This window comes from Rhipicephalus microplus, chromosome 4 (genome assembly GCF_043290135.1).
Source record: "Rhipicephalus microplus isolate Deutch F79 chromosome 4, USDA_Rmic, whole genome shotgun sequence".
In the NCBI taxonomy this organism is placed as follows: Eukaryota; Metazoa; Arthropoda; class Arachnida; order Ixodida; family Ixodidae; genus Rhipicephalus; species Rhipicephalus microplus.
The window spans coordinates 199,440,437-199,462,890 of NC_134703.1; the positions used below are offsets into that span (position 1 = coordinate 199,440,437).

The window sequence follows — 22,454 nt, forward strand, 5'->3', positions numbered from 1 at the left end:
GATGAGTTGTAGGCGAAGGTTACGAATGAAAGGGCAGTATCCCAATCGGTTTGGTCGTCAGAAACACACATAGCAAGCATGTCCGTCAGTGTGCGGTTGTGGCGTTCAGTAAGTCCGTTAGTCTGAGGATGGTAAAAAGTCGTAAAGTTGTGCCGCGTAGCACAGGATCTAAAGAGCTCGTCAACCGCACGAGACAGGAAGCAGCGGCCACGGTCCGTGAGCAGCTGAGAAGGAGTGCCGTGCTGAAAGATGGTGTCATAGAGTAGGAAATCTGCGACGTCCATTGCGCAGCTGGTCGGTAGCACTCGAGTAATTGCATACCGAGTGGCATAATACGTAGCTACTGCTATCCATTTGTTTCCCGTTGCCAATGTTGGGAAGGGACCTAACAAATCTAAACCCACACGATGAAACGGCTCGGCTGAGACTTCAATAGGTGGAAGGTGACCGGCAGGGAAATGCGTAGGCGTCTTCCAACACTGGCACAGGTCACACGCTGCAACGTAGCGGCGAACAGAACGGTAAAGGCCCTTCCAGAATACCCATCGGCGGACTCGGTCATAGGTTCTGGAAACACCTAATTGTCCGGAAGTTGGGGCATTGTGAAGTTCTTGCAAGATGTCCTTGCGCAGATGACGTGGGACGATGACAAAAAGTTCCGCGCCATTGGGCTGTAAGTTGCGGCGGTACAAAACGATGTCTTGAAGAAAAAATAGGCTCAGTGAAGGGTTTTTATGGCCGGATTCAAGACGGTCAATCATCGATAGCAGCGATGGATCTGGGCGTTGCTCGTCGGCTATTTGCAGAAAATATGTTATGGCTAGGATGTTGGCAGGCATCAGCTTCCAAATCAGAGGAGTCTGGTGAATCAACAGGGTATCGAGATAAGCAGTCGGCATCGCTGTGCAGCTTGCCAGACTTGTACACAACAGAGAGCGTGTACTCCTGCAATCGCAATGCCCATCGCCCGAGTCTTCCTGTAGGATCCTTAAGTGTTGACAGCCAGCAGAACGCATGGTAGTCTGTGATGACTGCGAACGTGCGTCCATATTGGTACGGACGAAATTTTGCGGTAGCCCAGATAAGAGCCAGGCACTCTCGCTCAGTTATTGAATAGTTCCTTTCCGACTGAGAAAGTAGGCGGCTAGCGTACGCTATGACACGGTTTGTGCCGTTCTGCATTTGTCCGAGTAATGCCCCTATGCCATGACCACTTGCGTCGGTGCGAAGCTCCGTTCGAGCGGCTGGGTCAAAGTGAGCCAACACAGGCGGTGATGTGAGCGCAGAAATCAACGACGCAAAGGAATGTTCTTGGTCTGCATGCCAGAAAAAAGCCACGTTCTTTTTGAGGAGATCCGTGAGGGGCCGAGCAATTTCCGTGAAGTTGCTGACAAAACGGCAGAAATATGAACAGATTCCCAAAAGGCTGCGGACTTCTTGCGTGGAACGTGGAACCGGGAACTCGCGCACCACGCGCACTTTATCAGGGCCTGGTCATACACCAGTAGCTTCAACAAGGTGGCCGAGTAGCTTTATCTGACGGCGTCCAAAGGTGCACATAGACGCGTTAAGCTGGAGGCCAGCACAGCGAAAAACGTCAAGAATGGCCGACAAACATGGAAGATGGCTTTCAAAGGTTGGCGAGAAAATGATGACATCGTCTAGATAGCACAGGCACGTCGACCTTTCAAAAACGCGAAGGAAGGAGTTCATCGTGCGTTCAAGAGATGCTGGCGCACTTCACAACCCAAAAAGCATCACTTTAAATTACTAAATCCCGTCTGATGTTATGAATGCCGTCTTCTCGCGGTCGCGGTCATCGACTGAAATTTGTCAATATCCAGATCGTAGGTCCAGGGAAGAGAAATACTTGGCAACATGGAGGCAGTGAAGCGCATCATCAATTCGAGGTAGAGGGTAGACATCCTTCTTAGTTATTCAATTAAAATGGCAATAGTCGACGCAGAATGACCAGGTGTCCTGCTTTTTAACAAGCACAACAGGTGATGCCCACGGACTGGTTGAAGGCTCTATGACGTCTTTGTCGAACATTTTCTCTACCTCCTTCTGGATTATTTGGCGCTCTAAATGAGACATACGCTAAGGACGCTTATGAAGGAGACTGGCGTCGCCACTGTCGATACGGTGGGCTACGACGTTCATGCGGCTAAAGGAATGGTCGTCGATATTAAAAATGCCAAGGTAAGAAAATAGAAGACCACGTAGCGCTTCAACTTGGGACGGCGACAGGTAGTTTGATACCTTTTTGTCTAGGAATGCTGTATTCTGTCAGGAGTGAGAGATGAAATTGTACATTACTCCAGAGTTGAGAGCTCTGCTAAGGCAATACCTTAAGGAATGGCCTGGGTCGACACGGAGCGGTTGAGGACAGGGAGGAGCGTCTTGTTTTCGCTAATTCTCACTATATTATGAGAAAGTATGATGTTCCGAGATAGAGTCACGTCAATGAGTGGAGCTGCCAAGTAGTCGCCATCAGGAACCGGTGAGAACGGCGACATATAAAGGTCCACGGCGGCCTGAGGCGGTAATCTTAGACACTCCACGGACCGTAGCCATGTGCACGCTGCAGGAGGGACATCGGACTACAAAGGCAACTCTAGCTGTAAAGTGCCGGTTGAACAATCGATGAGGGCTGAATGCGCGGTCAAGAAGACAATGCCGAGAATCACGTAGTGTGGGCAAGTGTCTAGAACAGCGAAGAGGACTGAAGTGTGAAGGCCGGCAACAGTGACGCGGGCAGTGCACATACCAATAACTGATGTTCGGCTGCCGTCAGCTACTCGCACAGTCGAAGACATGGCAGTGGTAAGAACGTTTTTCAGGCGGAATTGAAGACGTGAACTCATAAGAAATATGTGGGCACCAGTGTCTATTAGAGCTGTAACGGTCAGGCCATCGATAAGAACACCAAGTAAATTTCGTCTGGAACTAGTGGTCAGTAGAGGTTTTACGGTTCGAGTTGTCAATGCAGTGCCACCACCGGGAGCTGCATCTGTTAGTTTCCCAAGAACTGCCCAGAATACGCCGGTGACGGGGAGCGACGGCGTTGATAGGAGCGCGGCTGGCGACCCTGAGGATACGGCGAGCGACTCGGGTTCCCTGGGCGACGACAGCGGCGTAGGATGGTTCGGAGCGTAGCGTAGAACGGCTAGGTGGAAGGCCCTGAAGGAGCCCATCAGCAAAACGAGGTGGCGAATACTGCCCACGATCCTGTCAGTGGTCGTCTAGAAAACGTTGTCGGAAAGGCCATCTGTTGCGGCAGTGGCGGGAAATGTGGCCAACGCGATGGCAGGAGAAGCATATCGGTCGATCATCTTGTGTGCGCCACTCAGATGGATTTCGGTAGTGCGATGAGAACCGCGGGATCGACGCGGCAGCAGCAACAAGTGGGGCGGCGTGGTAGTGAGCGTTAGGATTTATGGACTGCGGTGTGTGGCTGGAGTTTTGGGGAACTAATACGCCCATGTTGGCAAACTCTTGTCACACAACAGCCTGAATAAGAGATATTGGGACCAGGTTTTAAGGCACAAGGGGTTGATGAGCGGAAGGAGCCATGCCTTCCAGCTCCTGGCGAACGATTCTTGTGATGTTTGGAGGATTCACGAATGGACGTCGCGCCACAGAATTCTGCCAGGAAGACGTCGCAGCGGTGTTCGGGAGTCGGGAAAAGCGTTGAGTGATTCTCCTGCTTTTTGCTTGTTCGAACCGCCGACAATCACTGACAATTGAGTCAATGGTGGTACAGTTCTTGCATATCAGAATGTTGAAAGCATCGTCGACTACGCCCTTGAACACATTGCTGACCTTGTCTAGTTCGGACATGTCTTTGTCAGCCTTCCGACACAAGGCGAGCACGTCTTGGATATAGGTGACGTACGACTCGGTGGAAGATTGAACTCGTGACGCGAGTTCCTGCCTGGCTGCCATTTGTCGAGCAACTGACCGGCGAACAAGTCACAGAGCTTCTGCTTGCACACGTCCCAACTCGACAGGCCTTCCTTGTGCCGTCGTACCAGGCTCGTGATGTACCTCGCCGGCAAAAGATCATGCTGGCCAGCATAAGCGTCTCATGAAACCTGTATTGCTTGCTGACGCGCTCGTAGAAAGCGAGCCACTCGTCAACGTCAGCTGTGTCGGTGTCGCAAAATGTACCTGGATCGAGAAGATGGGAAAGGATCCCAGGTGACGGAGCAGGCGTAAATTGAACGGACGGCACACTGCTTTCAGGCATCGTGGCTGGACGAAGCTGACGTCCACTACGAAGACCTAGAGTTGCAATGTTACCCAGCACCTCCACCAGAAATATGTAACGGGGAGTATTTAATAAGTTAACGCCGGTTCGGCTAATACTGCACATAGCGTGCAAAGATGCGGGACAACAGGGCAGTCCAGACACAGCCCCATAACAACATCGTCGTTTTCATTCCTTCTGCGTCATTTCTGCACCCATGCCTGAGGTATCTTTCTATATACGTGACTATATATATATATATATATATATATATATATATATATATATATATATATATATATATATATATATATATATATATATATATATATATATATATATATATCGATCCTGATGAAGGCCAGACTCTAGGCCGAAACGTCGAAATAAACCACGTTGTGACCGCTCATGGAGGATCTACTGGACTATATGCAACGCTACGGCCACTCAACCACCATGCCTGCCTATATATATATATATAGGAAGACGAAGAGTCTTGGCACGATCGCAGTGTGCTGCCGCAAACGACCATCGTTCACCTCCTGTAAATAAAACCATCTTATCACAGCTCGCTGTTACAGTTGTGGTGGACGTGCTGGGTAATCGACACCCGAATACAGAAGGTGAACCGCAAGTTCTTCGACGGAGCCGTCGCATTCCTGGACTTCCACCGAATCCATCTGGTCTGGACATGTCCCACAACGCAAATGAACACCAACCCCTCTCGACTTCTGCGCCGACCAGTTCGGCTCCACAACTGAGAGATGCTCGTCCCTTTGCCGGCAGACCAGATGAAGACGTCGAGGCTTGGCTCATCCATTACAAACGGGTGAGCACCGCTAACAAATAGGATGCCGCTTCTCAGCTTTTGTACGTCGCGTTCTTTCTGATGGATACTGCAATAATGTGGTACGAGAATCGGGAGGAAATGCTAACGACGTGAGACAGATTTGTTTCTGAAATCAAAGAGCGTTTTGGCGACCCAACAACGATAAAGAAAAGAGCAGAACAGACGCTAATGCTACGCGCTCAAGTGCCAGGTGAAACTTGCACGACCTACATAGAGGAAGTCATAAAGCTATGTAGGACCATTGACTCCGGAATGTCTGAGGAAGACAAAGTCGGGCACATTCTAAAAGGAATCGCCGAGGATGTTTACAGTTTCCTCATCGTGAAAGACACCTTGACATCTGTCACCGATGTCATTCGTCATTGCTGCACTTTTGAGCAACTTCAAACGAGGCGCATCACGCCGAAGTTCGGCAGGCTACCGAATGTGACGACCATCGCGAGCATAGACAGCAACCAGGTGCTTGATCTTGCATCAACAATCCGGCAAATAGTACGTGAAGACCTCGGCCTGTATGCGCAAGTGGCAAACCGCCCAAGCACTCATCCCACCTACCAGCCACCAGAGTTCGAGCGAAACGTTGCTTCATTCTCCTCGCACCGAGTGACGGAGGGCTTTGAGGATTCTGATGCCACACCTCAGTATCAGCCACGTCTATACAATAGAGGCCCTGCCTATGACGCACGATCACGACGAGCACAGCCACATTGTTATACTCAGGGCTCTCAGCCGGACTACGTCCCGCTGCGGCAAGGACAGTACCAACCCTACTACCAAGATGTAACTTACGACAAATACAATGAATTCCAGAGAGTGGCAGAAACCCGTTCTTCGCGTGATAATGAACTTCCTCGCCGACAGCAGCGGCCCAGGATTCGTTCCATTGAATATAGTATAAACCGTGACCCTCCCGTTTGCTACAAATGTGGTTTCACTGGGCATATCGCTCGGTATTGCCGCCAACAACGCCGCCAATCACGAAGGACACCAGCCATGTCTTCGCCACCAAGACCCGGTGCTTCATATGACCTGCAGCCAACCGACTTGTTTCCAAGGGACCGTTTTTGCGCGAGACCAGACACAGTGATTCGCCAGCATCCGAGCGGAGTTTGACACCACCATCCAAGCGTTCTCGTCGCTCGCCGTCTCCTCTGCGTCGTTCTTCTCCGCCGCCGGGAAACTAGCATCCGTGGCCAATGGAGGTGAGGTCGCCAGACGGTCTTTTCAAGATATACCTCTGCCTATTGTTATGATCAAAAACAAATTGAATGTGTTGATTGATGGAATACCGACGATGGCTTTAATTGACACTAGGGTGACTGTGTCTGTGATGAGCCTCGCCTTCAGAAACCCTTTCGGTCGCAAAGTTATGTTTTCATGGGACGATACAATCACCTTTCGTGGTGTAGGAGGCGAGTAGCTTAATCCTCTTGGTGTATGTGTTGTCAGTGTTTCATTGGCTGGAAAAGTATTTGTATCGGATCTTCTGGTTCTATCTCGTTGTTCGCACGATGTCATTCTTGGTATCGATTTCCTGGAGCAATGCGGTGCTTCCGTTGACTCTGATAGTGGGGAAATATTACTAAACAATTTATTTCTACCGTCGCTTTCCGAAGAAGACTACCGTGGCGAAGACAGGAACACACTTAGTGTGATTGATGAAGTGATAGCACCATCTTGGTGCCTGACACCCGTTCGAGTCTCTTCCACAGCGGTTGATGATGCTTGTGTTGACCTCGTAGTGGGGCCTCTACACAAGAACTGTTTTAAGAAGGACATACTTGTGCCTTGTTCTGTAGTGTGCATGACAAAAAGAGTAGCAACATTGTGGGCGCTGAACTGTTCTGCCACGCCGGTTGTGCTTCCTCGCGGGATAAAGATAGCTCTCTTTGATGAAGCCTCATGCAACTCGATAGCAGCAATAGCTACGGACCTCCCCACCTCTTCCTTTGCTTGTGATATTCACCATATTGAAGATCTAATGCTCGCTATGATCAGCAAGACTCTCAGTACGACGGAACGGCAAGCGTTGGTGCAGGTCCTGTCCCGGCATATTGCTGCTTTCAACTTCAAACATAGAGATGCACCCCTTCAGTTACCCTCGTCCCGCGCTCGTCACGGAATAGACACTGGCTCTGCACACCCCATCCGCCAAAAGCCCTACCGAGTGTCATCCTCTGAGCGCAAAGTTATCGCCGAACAAGTAAAGGACGTGCTGAACAAAGGGGTCGTGCAAGAGTCGTCCAGCCCACGGGCAGCCCCGGTAATTCCTGTCAGGGAAAAGGATGGTTCCTGGATATTCTGCGTAGATTACAGGCGTCTAAACACTGTGACGAAGAAAGATGTATATCCCTTACCGCGGAGTGATGACGTCATAGATTGCTTGCATGCCGCTTCCTATTTTTCAACGCTTCATTTGCGGTCAGGTTATTGGCAAATACCTATGGAACCCGGCGACAAAGAAAAGACTGCTTTCATAACTCCGGATGGCTTATTTGAATTTAATGTCATGCCTTTTGGCCTTTGTAATGCTCCAGCCACCTTTGAAAGATTTATGGACACAGTATTACGTGGTCTAAAATGGGAGATATGCATGTGCTACCTTGACGATGTTGTGATCTTTGGCCGTACGTTTGAGGAAAATCACAACCGTCTCAGTCTTGTTCTCGAATGCATCGAAAAAGCTGGGCTGGTTCTGAATTCTAAAAAATGTCGCTTTGGCGAACGTCAAACTCTCATGCTGGGGCACTTGGTCGACAAGGATGGCGTCAGACCCGATCCTCGCAAGATAGAAGCAGTGAGCTCTTTTAAATCACCGCAGTCCGCACGAGAACTTCGCTCATTTGTCAGCCTATGCTCATATTTTCGTCGTTTTGTTCCACGATTTGCGGAGATCGTGTATCCGCTGACAAACGTCTTGCGACAGGATGCAACCTTCAACTAGACACCAGAGTGTGACGCCGCATTCTCACAACTTAAGTTTGTACTAACGTCAGCACCACTGTTGCGTCACTTCGATCCATCTTGCCCGACTGAGGTCCACACGGACGCTAGTGGTATCGGTGTAGGCGCGGTGCTTGTACAACGTCACAATGGCGCAGAGCATGTCGTGGCATATGCCAGCCGTTGCCTGAGCAAATCAGAACGCAATTACACAGTTACGGAACAGGAATGTCTGGCAACTGTTTTCGCCGTACAGAAGTTTCGTTGTTATTTTTACGGGAGGCCCTTTAAGATAATTACCGATCACCATTCGTTATGCTGGCTGGTCGGTTTGCGTGACCCCTCTGGCCGCCTCGCACGTTGCGCGCTGCGACTTCAGGAATACGACTTTACGGTGTCGTACAAGAGTGGCCGTCGTCACGCTGACGCAGACTGCCTCTCCCCGATTCCTCTTGCGACTACTGACTGCGATGCTGAGAATTTTGGCGACTGCCTTGCTGCTGTTACAAGCACGTTCCCTAACGCGGCTGATTTCCAGAGGGACAATGCAACGATCTCAACTTGGATCCCCTTTTTGCCGCCGCACGTGCCTCCCAACACAGCGGTCGCTTTACTGTCCGAGACAAGTTGCTCTATAAAACTAACTACTCTATACCTGGAGCACGTTTTCTTCTAGTTGTCCCCGACAGCCTTCGCTCCGATGTTCCACGTGCCATGCATGACGATGCGACGTCTGGTCACTTCGGCTTCATACGAACGCTGAACCGCACGCAGGAACACTTTTACTGGCCCAAGATGTACGAAACGACGAAGCGTTACGTCGCTAGCTGCGAGACGTGCCAACGTCACAAGCGCCCGGCCACCGCTACACCAGGTCCCCTTCAGCCGTTAACACCACCCAGCACACCTTTTGAACAAGTAGGAATTGACATTATGGGTCCATTTCCGTTATCTAACAATAAAAAGCGTTGGATAATCGTCTGCGTAGATCATCTTACGCGGTATGCCGAAACCGCAGCTATTCCCTCTTCTACCACTGCATCCGTGGCGGACTTCTTGCTTCACTCCGTGGTCCTTCACCATGGCCCACCGCGTGTTATTATCAGCGACCGTGGCCGCCAGTTCACTGCCGATGCCGTTGAAGAATTACTACGCATGTGCACGACACAGTTCCGTCATTCCACACCGTATCACCCGCAGACGAATGGCCTCGTTGAACGGACAAACAGAACGCTGACCAACATGCTTGCCATGTACGTTTCTTCCAATCACAAGAACTGGGATGAAGTGCTGCCTTTTATCACGTACGCGTAAAACACGGCAAAACATGAAACAACGAACTTCAGCCCATTTTAAGTGTTGTACGCCAGGTTGCCACTAAGCCCTCTAGACACTTTCTTACCCTTCATTCTACACAATGACGACTCTGTATCAAACACTCTGTGCCTCGCAGAAAAAGCCCGTCGAATCACTCGTCTTCGTACTCTGGCCTCTCACGATACGACGACCGTCACGAACCGGTTTTATTCAAAAAAGGTGACTTGGTGTTACTTTGGACACCGCAACGCAAGCGTGGATTGTGCCAAAAGTTTCTGTCACGATATTCAGGCCCTTTTGTAGTTTTGGAGTGTCCAAGCCAGCTCACTTACGTAATAGCTCGTCTTTTGTCCAATGGTCGACGATCGAGCAGAACGCAGCTCACTCACGTTGCTCGCCTGAAACCTTTCTACCCTCCTTGTGCATCATAACTCGCCCTACGGGCTTCGTCTGCTTGCGGGGGAATGTAACAGACTAGAAAAAGGTAGAGAAGAGAACCAGAAGAAGACGAAGAGTCTTGGCACGATCGCAGTGTGCTGCCGCAAACGACCATCATTCACCTCCTGTAAATAAAACCATCTTATCACAGCTCGCTGTTACAATATATATATATATATATATATATATATATATATATATATATATATATATATATATATATATATATGAAAAAAAGAAGACACACGTCGAAAAACGGAAAGGTTTCTTTACGTTTCGGCCGTGGGACCGGCCTTCGTCAGAATAACATATATATATATATATATATATATATATATACAACGAGAGTGTTGTCAACAAGGATAAATATATTTATTTCCCAACAGTTTCGGGAGGGGTCCTCTCTTCATCAGCGGATGAGTTATACTGACATGAACTTCCAAGCTTCGTTGCTGCTGCGTCCCTCTTGCCTTGAAAGATGTTTGCGAGAGTGAGAGGGAACTAAAAAAGGAAAGAAAGAGAAAAAAAAGAAAAAAGGGGGAAGAAAAAAAAACGAAAAGAAAAAGAAAAAAGAAAGAAAAAAAAGAAAGTAAAAAAGAGGAAGAACCACTGTCAACACTGAGAACGAAGCCAACTGTCCGTGTATGTCCACATCCGGTTTTTATCACGTGCTGTTCAGTTCTCGACGTGTGTCGGGCCACCCAAGATTGTCGCCGCGGTGGCGGGAGGGGTCCGTGACCGCGTGCGTAAAGAAAGGGTTTCCCCTTAATGGGTCAGTCGGCTCTTTACCTTTAATCTTCATCCGTTTCCCTTCAATGGTCATCAAGTGGTAGGCGAACACAAACACTTTGTATGTGCATGTGAAAAAAGAAAAAAAGGAAAAAAAGAAAAACAAAAAACAAGAAAGGACAGTGTACACGTAGGAGTCAGTCAGAAAAAACAAGCATGGTCTCCAGCTATCAATCTTTGTCACCAATTTCCTCCTGGCTTACTTCTCGGAGGCAGGAGAGTTTTCCGGGGTCCTCGTTGATGCCGGCTACTATTGTTCGAAATTTGAAAATAAAATATGCCTCACGCTGTTCGCGCTCGGGCCTGTTTGAGAAACCGGACTGCAAGAGAGTTATGCTGATATTTTCAAAACTGTGGTTTGGCAGGCACAGATGTCTAGATAAAGGTAGCTTCGGCAGTGAAGTGGCGTGGTACCGGTGATTATTGAACCGCAGCCGAAATGGCGTGTCTGTTTGGCCGATATATTTTTGTCCGCAGATGTTGACGACGAGGATCATGCGTGAAAAAAAAGTAAATAACTATGTGATAACCTTTAGGAAGTATATAATACGTCAGGGATGCTTCTTTAAATATTTCTCAAAATTTCGGATGTCAGGGCATCGTAGAAAGGCATGACACTTTGCCTACGCATTCGTTAATGCCGGATAACAGACTATTCAACTTGTGAATCAAGAACGATTCTCGAATTTCGCGATCATGGTGTGATTTAAAGCCCGATTCTAATAGTGTCACCATAATCTTGTCAAACGAATGACCTGGTAGATGAAAATGCTTGGACAATGGAAGATGTGGCAAACTGTTTACGTGTGATTTGTGATTGTTGAAACGGATGCGAAAAGATGTCTCGGTTTGACCGATGTATTGCATGTGGCAGATTGAGCATTCAAGTAGAAGGAGGAGGAAGAACGTTTAAGCGGAAAGACAGGGAGGTTAGCCAGTTCTTAGACCGGCTGGCTACCCCGTGCTGGGGAAAGGGGTGAGGGGAATGAAAGATGTTAAAAAGAAATGTTGCGAAGAGAAAGAGAAATTACAAAAAAAATGCGACAGAGGAAAGGCAACATCAAAGAGTATAATACACTAAAGTCTGTCTCTGAGGCCATTTGTCCGCAAAAAGCGCAGCAAAGCTTTCAAAGCCTTCTGGGCTGAGGATGGGCTCGTATAAGGACCCAGAATCCTTTGTTCCGACAAAGGCCGATCGTCTAGTCTATCCAGAGCTGCAGTGAGTTCTTGTCTTTGCGCGTTGAAATGGGTGCACTCACACAGAAAGTGTGCGATGGTTTCTTCGCAACTGCAGTAAGTGCATGTAGGAGAGCTGGCCATCCCAATGAGATAAGAGTATGCGTTCGTGAAGGCCACTCCAAGCCACAGGCAGCATAGAAGAGTCTCCTCAGCTCGAGATATCCTTGGGGGAAGACGAAGCTGCAGATCGGGATCCAAGTTATGCAGGCGCGCGTTTGTGAAGTCTGTTGAGTTCCACTGTACCAGTGTGAGGTCACGTGCAAGCGAACGAAGTCTTGTAGCTGCGTCGGTTCTTGAGAACGGGATGGCTGTGTATTGGGTACCATCGTGTGCAGATCTAGCGGCCTCATTTGCGCGGTCATTGCCATACATACCGCAATGACCTGGTATCCACTGATACACTATGCTGTGCTGTTTTTCGATTGCTTGGTGATGAAGAAGCCTTATTTCAGCTACTAGCTGTTCATTAGGTCCATGGCGAAAGGGTGACATAAGACATTGAACAGATGCCTTCGAGTCCGAGAAGATAGACCAAATTCTTTAAGGTTCTTTCACTATAAACTCCAGAGCTGCACGTATGGCCGCAAGTTCTGCAGCTGTCGACGACGTCATATGCGATGTCATGAATTTAATTGTGATGTGCCTCGCGGGAATAAACACCGCCCCTGCAGAGCTTACTGAAGACACCGAGCCATCCATGTAAATGTGAAGGCGTCCGTTGTGCTTCTCTTGCAGGAAAAGTAATGTGGCCTGTTTCAGAGCTAGATGCGACGACTTTTTCTTATTTTGGATGCCAGGAATTGTAAGAAGGGCTTTGAGTAAATGTAGGCACCATAATGGTATCGGCGGCTGTGCTGCATGCGTGAAGTGCAATGGAAGCACTGCGCGATGCTGAGCTACAGTTGCGCTGAACGCTGAGTGGGGCCTGGAAGTTCGAAGTGAGGCGAGGTGATGAGATGGAAGCGGAGCGAAATGTCTTATGTGCATTCTCAAAGCGTCTACGCGGATGTATGCGTTGACTGGATAATCACGCGCAATGATGACTGTCGCTGCTGTAGACGCGCATCTTGGGAGACCAAGGCATATTCTCAGTGCTTGGGCTTGGATCGACTGGAGGACGCGCAAGCGTGTTCTTCGGATCCCGCAAAGCACGGGCAAGCTGTATCGCATATAACCGAGGAACAGAACAGTGTAGAGTTGGAGTAAGTAAGTATATTCAAGTAAGTATATGATGTTGCTGCTATCGCAGTTTAAGTCCCCTTTATTCCTTAGTGAAAAGTTAGATGCCGTGCTTTTAGCAACAGTCGCAGTTGTCATGTGAGCACAAACTTTACATCGCGTTTTTTTAGAGGGGTGACAACCAACGGGAGCAATGAATCTAGTCTTGGAAGAAGTTACCATGTCGCGCAAGTTCCTTGATCTCCGATACACAACCCGCGTTGATTCAGTGAAGATGTCCTTAAGCCGATCGCTCTGTGTCAAATGTTTTCTGAGTATATGGGACACGTTAGGAATAGATGCAGAATGCGTTAGAACGAGGTTGGTTCGGGAAGGTGGCGCTAATCGCGTGTCCTTACTGATGAGCTCTTTCCGATCGAGACACTTGGCCCGTTGGAGAGCGTCGTCAATTATTTGTGAAGGATATTGTTGTTCGGTTAATGCTTTACTGATCACAGTTGCGAGTGAAATCCCTGTTGTCCGAACAAATTCTTTTAAAACGAATAGCTTGGCTATAGGTGATACTTGTTTTGCAGTGTTTGACATGGCTACTTTTAAAATGAAGGTATCTTTGTCGGTCAGTGGGCTTCCTGTATAGGTTTGTCGTTAGTTTATCATTGCTTAAAGCTACATTGACGTCAAGGAAGTTTATGGTGACTGGTGAATAAGAGTGGGAAAAGGAGATGGATGATTCTACTTTGTAGAAGTCTGCAATGAAAGAATGTAATGCCGCTTCACCATGGTGCCAAATCAAGAAAATGTCGTCAATGAAGCGTTTGTAATAAAGTGGTTTAAGGTCACGAGTGGCGAGAAAGTTATTTTCTAGAATGCCCATGAAAATGTTCGCAAAATTGGGACCTATTTTTGTGCCCATCGAGGTGCCGCTGGTTTGAACATAATGTTCACCGTTAAATTCAAAGTTGTTAAGCTCGAGTATCAGTGATAAAATAGTGCCCAAGGTGGGACCGTCGATGGGTTTGTCATTCACCGAGTCATTGTATGCTTGGAGTACAGAACGAATCCCGTCCGCATGGTGTATATTTGTGTACAGTGACACCACATCTAGAGTGACCAGAAGAGCCTCACTCGGAACACGCATATTTACGCACTGATGACGCAACGTCTTCAGTGCATTCGTCCTCCGCAGAAGCTGGAAATATAGTAAATATTTCCAGTGCCAAATATCGGCTGAAGAATTGAGCGTTCTTTCCCGTGGTTTTAACTTTTGTCCTGCCACTGGGGGATACAATGAATTCCAACTAATCAGTGACTTACACAATTTTGAAAGAAGCATGCGTTTACGCGAATACTTTCATAATCGGCCTCCATCTATCAAAACAGCATTTTTTTCTACTAAGAACTGGACTCCCCCTTCTCAAAGGGATAAATGTCTCGATATTTACATCCGAGCAGTGCAGCGAGATGTACTCGAAGCATACAAAAAACAATCGCCGTTTCACCGCAACCTAAGCGACAAAGAAAAACAAGCGATCCAGACCCTGGCTTCCCGAGACGACATCGTCATCAAACCGGCCGATAAAGGGGGAGCAATCGTAATAATGAATAAGGCTGATTACCTTCGTGAGGCCCAAAGGCAATTAAATGACCACACATTTTACAGACATTTGAGCTACGACCCAATCGAGGGATTCAAGACCAAAGTAAAAGAAACTTTAAAAGAGCTTGTAAGAAAAATAAAATTCCAGAAACTGTGCTTAAATCCTTAGTCCCCCTGAGTCCGGTAGCTGGTAGATTTTATCTGCTTCCTAAGATTCATAAACAAAATAATCCAGGCCGGTCAATAATTTCATAAATAGGAACCATTACGGAAAGCTTGTCTCGATATGCAGACAGCTTAATTAGTTCAATTCCTCCAAGCATCTCTTCATATGTCAAGGACACTAATCACTTTCTGCGTGACATTGTAAATATGCGTGTTCCGAGTGAGGCTCTTCTTGTCACACTAGATGTTGTGTCACTGTACTCAAATATACCCCATGCGGACGGGATTCGTTCTGTACTCCAAGCATACAATGACTCGGTGAATGACAAACCCATCGACGGTCCCACCTTGGGCACTATTTTATCTCTGATACTCGAGCTTAACAACTTTGAATTTAACGGTGAACATTATGTTCAAACCAGTGGCACCTTGATGGGCACAAAGATAGGTCCCAATTATGCGAACATCTTCATGGGCATTCTAGAAAATAACTTTCTCGCCACTCGTGACCTTAAACCACTTTATTACAAACGCTTCATTGACGACATTTTCTTCATTCGGCACCATGGTGAAGCGGCATTACATTCTTTCATTGCAGACTTCTACAAAGTAGAACCATCCATCTCCTTTTCCCACTCTGATTCACCACTCACCATAAACTTCCTTGACGTCAATGTAGCTTTAAGCAATGGTAAACTAACGACAAACCTATACAGGAAGCCCACTGACCGACAAAGATATCTTCATTTTAAAAGTAGCCATGTCAAACACTGCAAAACAAGTATCCCCTATAACCAAGCTATTCGTTTTAAATAATTTGTTCGGAAAACAGGGATTTCACTCGCAACTGTGACCAGTAAAGCATTAACCGAACAACAATAACCTTCACAAATAATTGACGACGCTCTCCAACGGGCCAAATGTCTCGATCGGAAAGAGCTCATCAGTAAGGACAAGCGATTAGCGCCACCTTCCCGAACCAACCTCGTTCTAACGCATTCTGCATCTATTCCTAACGTGTCCCATATACTCAGAAAACATTACAACTTACTGACACAGAGCGATCGGCTTAAGGACATCTTCACTGAATCAACGCGGGTTATATATCGGAGATCAAGGAACTTGCGCGACATGGTAACTTCTCCCAAGACTAGATTCATTGCTCCCGTTGGTTGTCACCCCTGTAAAAAAACGTGATGTAAAGTTTGTGCGCACAAGACCACTGCGACTGTTGCTAAAAGCACGGCATCTAACTTTTCACTTAGGATTGAAGGGGACTTAAACTGCGATAGCAGCAACATCATATACTTAATTGAATGCTCAATCTGCCACATGCCATACATCGGTCAAACCGAGACATCTTTTCGCATCCGTTTCAACAACCACAAATCACACGTAAACAGTTTGCCACATCTTCCATTGTCCAAGCATTTTCATCTACCAGGTCATTCGTTTGACAAGATTATGGTGACACTATTAGAATCGGGCTTTAAATCGCACCATGATCGCGAAATTCGAGAATCGCATTAACGAATGCGTAGGCAAAGTGTCATGCCTTTCTACGATGCCCTGACATCCGAAATTTTGAGAAATATTTAAAGAAGCATCCCTGACGTATTATATACTTCCTAAAGGTTATCACATATTTATTTTTCTTTTTCATGCGTGATCCTCGTCGTCAATGGTGAATGTTACAAATGCCTTTTACATGCCCACAATCTTGTCTATTGTATTACATTTTTTATTGGGTTTTTTTAGTGTAGTCACGGCTGTTTCAAAGAATTCTTGTGACACTCACATGCTGATCGCACGTGTTTTGTACTGACGTGTTCATGCCTGCCCATAAAAACGGCCACATACTCGTATTTCTGTTAATCCTGATGAAGGCTGTGCGACGGCCGAAACGTAGAGTAAACAATTATGAATTTTCGTAAGTGTGCTCCTTTATTCCTAATTATATATATATATATATATATATATATATATATATATATATATATATATATATATATATATATATATATATATATATATATATATATATATATATATATATATATATATATATATATTCTGTGGGTCCAGTGCAAATATGATTAAGAAATGAAGGAGCACACTTACGAAAATTTGATAGTTGTTTACGTTTCGGCCGTGACACGGCGCCTTCGTCAGGATTAACAGAAATACATTCATGTGGCCGCTTTTATGGGCAGGCATGAACACGTGAGTACAAAACACGTGTGATCAGCATGTGAGTGTCACAAAATTTTTTTTTGATACAGCCGTGACTACACTAAAAAAATCATGAGAAAAAATGTAATACAAACGACAAGATTAAGGGCATGTAAAAAGGCATTTGTAAAATTCACCATTGACGACGAAGATCACGCATGAAAAAAAATATATATGATAACCTTTAGGAAGTATAGAATACGTTAGAGATGCTTCTTTAAATATTTCGCAAAAATGTGGACTTTAGGGCATCGTAGAAAGGCATGACACTTTGCCTACGCATTCGTTAATGCCGAATAACAAACTATTGAATTTGTGAATCAAGAACGATTCTCGAATTTCGTGATCATAGTGTGATTTAAAGCCTGATTCTAATAGCGTCACCATAATCTTGTCAAACGAATGACCTGGTAGATGAAAATGCTTGGACAATGGGAGGTGTGGCAAACTGTTTACGTGTGATTTGTGGTTATTGAAACGGATACAAAATGATGTCTCGGTTTGACCGATGTATTGCTTGTGGCAGATTGAACATTCCAGTAAGTAAATGATGTTGCTGCTATCGCAGTTTAAGTCCCCTTTAATCCTAAGTGAAAAGTTAGGTGCCGTGCTTTTAGCAACAGTCGCAGTGGTCATGTGCGCACAAACTTTACAGCGCGATTTTTTACAGGTGTGACAATTAACAGGAGCAATGAATATAGTCTTGGAAGAAGTTACCATGTCGCGCAAGTTCCTTGATCTCCGATATACAACCCGTAGTGATTCAGTGAAGATGTCCTTAAGCCAATCGCTCCGTGTCAGTAAGTTGTAATGCTTTCTGAGTATATGCGACACGTTAGGAATAGATGCAGAATGCATTAAAACGAGGTTGGTTCGGGAAGGTGGCGCTAATCACTTGTCCTTACTGATGAGCTCCTTGAGGAACCAATTGTAATTTGACAATTTATATCGACTTTTTCAGCTTCCCACTGAGCTCGAGTCCACTGCTTTATTCGTCGCCGCTTTGCAAGCTGCCTTCATGGCTCCAGGTTTCCATGAGCAAGGCTTATTATAATTATCTGAGATTAAAGCGGAAACCTTTCTTGGCGCTTCTCGTGAGGCAAAGCTAAAATATTTAGAAAGATTAGTCACAATCATGTGCTCACAGCAGCTTCGTTAGAGCAGCGGTAATGGCAATCTTTTTTGATGAAAGAAAATTATTTTACTGAAGCAGCAAATGCTTTGAAGAGTCCCTAAACAGTTTGTTCTTTCCCATCGATAAGTGCATCAACCAGTCGCAGCAGAATAAGAACATGAGCAAGTGATTCAATTCGCTTGTTCAGTGCTAGCTTGCTCTGCAGTGGTACTGCACAGGGTGGAAAGCGTCGCAAAGAGCTTTCATGGAGCTTTCATGGAGCAAAGAGCTTTCTCACTGCTGAAATGTTGGAAAATTATCACTACATTGTACCTATGCCTCGTAATATTTTACTTTTCTCGTAACAGTATAATAAAGTGATCATTTATATATTTAATTGTTTTGTTAATTATTGCCGGCCTTCCATGAAGGCCTTAGTCAGGAGTGGGGCATAAATAGGTAAGACAAGTTCGGAAAAAAAAGGTAAAAAAAGAAGTACATGAAGTAATATATTGTGAAATAGTGACATCAAAAAATATGCAAAAACAACAAGATCAAACAAGCTTTGTGGCAGTGAACACTCAGAAAGCCCAAACGACCCATATTCCAATAACGCCCATAGCATAGAGCCCATATAAGCACTGATCCCGTACTCACATAGCACAGAAAAAAAGTTTCAGCATTGATTCGAACATGGCGAAACAAGGAAGTAAATGACGTCACATTACGCCACCAAGCGCCGCAGCGCCTACGGAGCCATATCTTTTATGGCATGGATAAAAGAATGAATGTTATGCAGTGCTACCACATCAGAAGGCAAGGCGTTCCATTCGACGATTGTCCGTGGAAAAAAAGAGTACAGAAAAGTGCTCGTGCTGCATTTCAGCTCGGCCACTTTTTTGTGTCCTAAGAACGAGTTAAGCGGCTTTTGGCGGGTGCTACGAGTTGAGATGGGTGAAACCGCGACATTTTGTAATAAAATAAATAAAAAGCTTCAGCCTGTCACGGTAGCGCCTCGTTTCAAAATCCTCTAGCGCTGCTTTTTGTAGGAGGTGCGACGGGGATGTTTTTCAACTATAACTGTTGTGTATGAACCTAGCAGATTTTCTTTGGACACCCTCCAGTTGCCGTTTATTAGAGGTTGTCCAGTGATCCCAGGCCGCCGCAGCATACTCCAATATAGGCCTAACAAACGTCTTGCATGCTATAAAAATTTTATTTCTGCTGTTGAATGACCCAGCGTGTGCCGAAGGTATCGTAATTGTCTATAGGCTTTTTATAGCAGTAAACACTACATGTTCATTCTAGCGCAAGTCAGAGGTTATGATTACTTCTAGATACTTATAACTGTGGACAAAACATAATGGCTGGTTATTGATGAAATACGTGAATTTGAGTGGTTGCTACTTTCGGTTTATGGTCATTGCTACTGTTTTTTTTTTTGCTATTAACTGTCATCTGCAATGTACTACACCAGTTATCAATACTACCTAATGCTCTATTTAGTAGCACCTGATCATAAGGACTAGGTACTTCTCGGTATATCACGCAGTCGTCTGCGAACAGCCGAATTTGTACGCCTATGTCCCGAACGATATCATTTATGATTAGCAGGAAAAAGTAAAGACCGAGACCGGGGCCCCGAGGAATACCAAATGCCACCGCAGCTGAAAGAAAAGTCGTGCCATTAATGATTACACACTGCCGTCTTGACGAGAGGTACGCAGTAATCCAGGCTGCAAGGCGATCATTTTTGAGAATTGGCTTGAATTTTAGTATGAAACTAGAGTGGGATACCCGATCAAAGGTTTTTCAAAGTATAGAAATGTTATATTTACCTTATTATGTCTGAAGCAAAACTGCAATTCGGCCTATAGCTATAGTTGGAACATATCCATCTTGAAGTTTTTGCGCCAGCACACAAGGACATAGAAAGGAAGACAAACGGACGCAATCTAACGACTGGCTTATTTCTCGAATAAACATCCAGTTTAACCCCCAGATCTGCGCTCTCTGGTCACCGAAAAACAATTGCACTGCGCACATATCACTAATTAACAGGTTCATTGATTAACAGACATGGGCGAAATTTCTTATAGTAAGGCTACCGAAGGGTGGCTAACACACCTATATTTCTGCCTGTCTATAATAGGCTTATCTTACCAAGCATTGATGTAGATTCTTCAACTTGTTGCAATTTGGATTCAATTGTGTCCAGCCTATTTTTCCGCAGCTTTTGGCCCTCCAAAAGCTGGTGAAGCAGCTCATTGGTGTTGGGTCCAGGATTTGATTCAATATCCCCACAAAGCCTCAGCAGAGAGAAAGGAACGTTCTTTGCATGCAAACAAAACACACAGAAACTATAGGGAAACGCCAGCTGGAGCAAGCAACAGTCATCAGACCTTATAGATGCATATTTGTTACTAACCTGTATAAAAAGCAGAAAAGGGCTCATGGTGATGTTGACGGGGGACCAGCTGACATGCCCACTGAAAAAATCCCAGCAGAGCCGTTCTCTTAAGTAGGCTGCCGACGATGTCGCATAGGGCGGTGGTATCCAGTCCGGTGAATCAAGCTTGAGTTCGAGTGCTTGTGCACACACTCCAAAGTGGTGTGCAGGAAGGACGGAGCACACAGAATCACCGCCTACCTTGATCACCCCCATCGTTCCGAGAAAGAAAGTCTGCACAAAAAGCAGAAAAGGGTTCATGGTGGGGTTGACGGGGGACTAGCTGACGTGCCCGCTTAAAGAATCCCAGCAGAGCCGTACTCTTGAGTAGGCTGCCGACGATGTCGCAGGGGGCGGTGGTATCAAGTCAGGTGAATCAAGCTTGTGTTCGAGTGCTTGTGCGCACTCTCCGAAGTGGTGTGCAGGAAAGACGGAATACACGGAATCACCGCCTGCCTTGATCACCCCCGCCGTTCCGAGAAAGAAAGTCTGCATAAAAAGCAGACAAGGGTTCATGATGTGTTGAAGGGGGACCAGCTGACGTGCCCTGCTAAAATGTTGGAACATCAACACTACATTGTACCTTTGCCTCATAATATTTTCTTTTTTTCGTAACAATATGACTAAGTGATTAAAGTGGTCAATGAAAACTTTGCCTTACTAGTTGGTTTGCCCAGTGTGCAGCTGACAGTGACCACTGTCGAAAGTGGCGGAAGGGGCTTGCACCTTCCTTGCTCAACCCCCTGCTGATACGCCTATCATCATGAGTGTGGGTATGATGTCATGTTCTCACATGAAACGCATGTCATGTTTATCATGTTTGAACCAGTCATATACCTTCGTCATCCATTGATGTCATGCACAACCATATTTGGTGTATGTGAAGCTAGCCAAACGACCATGAGAGCACTATTAGCGTAGCATATAGTCGTGTTTTACATGGCCTGCGTGTCATGATTTCCTCGTTAGAGTCTGTCGCTTATTTTCGTCATGTAGTCATGTCATAACATACCAGTTTTGCAAGATGTCATATGAACGAAAGCACCGCAAGATCAGCAAAGCCATGAAATGTAAATCATGACATAGATGTGATGATTTTCATGTTATGACTAGTCAGTTATGCTCGTCATACAATCATGTTATGCCATACCGATTTCGGTATCGATACCATTATCGAAACGGCCAGGAGACCTAAGAGTAGTAGGCGGCTGGTAGATACGCTCAAAGTCGCGGAAGTTTGCTAAGAAATGCTTCGCATTTAATAAACTAAAAGAGTGACACGGCAAAGCAATATGGTAATGAATGGAGCACAAGTGATAGTCTTGCTCTTAGTTTTTCAAGCTGTAAAGAAAGCGCAGGTTTGTAAACAGCGAGACAAGACTGTGGTTCACCAAGCCCAGTGCTATTCAGGTGCATGGGGAACTCTTCAAGAAGAGGACAACAACAAATTTATTTCTGAAAAGATGCATCAGGCTTTCAGTGAATGAAAATGCACCTGCTACTCTTTTCAGGTATGTAAAACACAAAGAAATTAAAGCACATCCTTCACTTGCCGGCCAATGCATGTGACAAGACAACTTTCCAAAGTGAATCGTTATTAGACATTAATTTCATATATTAAGTGTTCTAAAGAAGGACAAATATTGAGAAGTAGGAATTGACTGAGTATGCAGCACTAAGATTCTCCAGATACTCATTAGAAGGCAGGTGTGTGAAGCGTACTTGGTAAGCATTCTTCCGTAGTACGCTGGCAGCCACATTAAGTTGTTTAAACCTGGAAACACCAGAGTGTGCGTCTTTTTTTTCTTAGAGCTGCTGTGTTAAGCTGCTGGCGAAAAAACAGTCATCTGCTAGTTGTATGCCTGGTATCTAAAATGTGTAGGCGGAGGA

General features: G+C 45.9%; 1 protein-coding gene across 1 annotated transcript in view; it reads right to left on the minus strand.

The window, feature by feature from the left end:
• The window catches only part of LOC142814092 (uncharacterized), a 44,070-nt gene extending 23,155 nt beyond the window's left edge, over positions 1 to 20,915 (minus strand). The window contains exon 1 of the mRNA XM_075892033.1: positions 20,544 to 20,915. Within this exon, the coding sequence (XP_075748148.1) occupies positions 20,544 to 20,825 (282 nt within the window). The 5' untranslated portion in view covers positions 20,826 to 20,915. The remainder of the gene's footprint in view (positions 1 to 20,543) is intronic.
• Between the last annotated feature and the right edge of the window lie 1,539 nt (positions 20,916 to 22,454).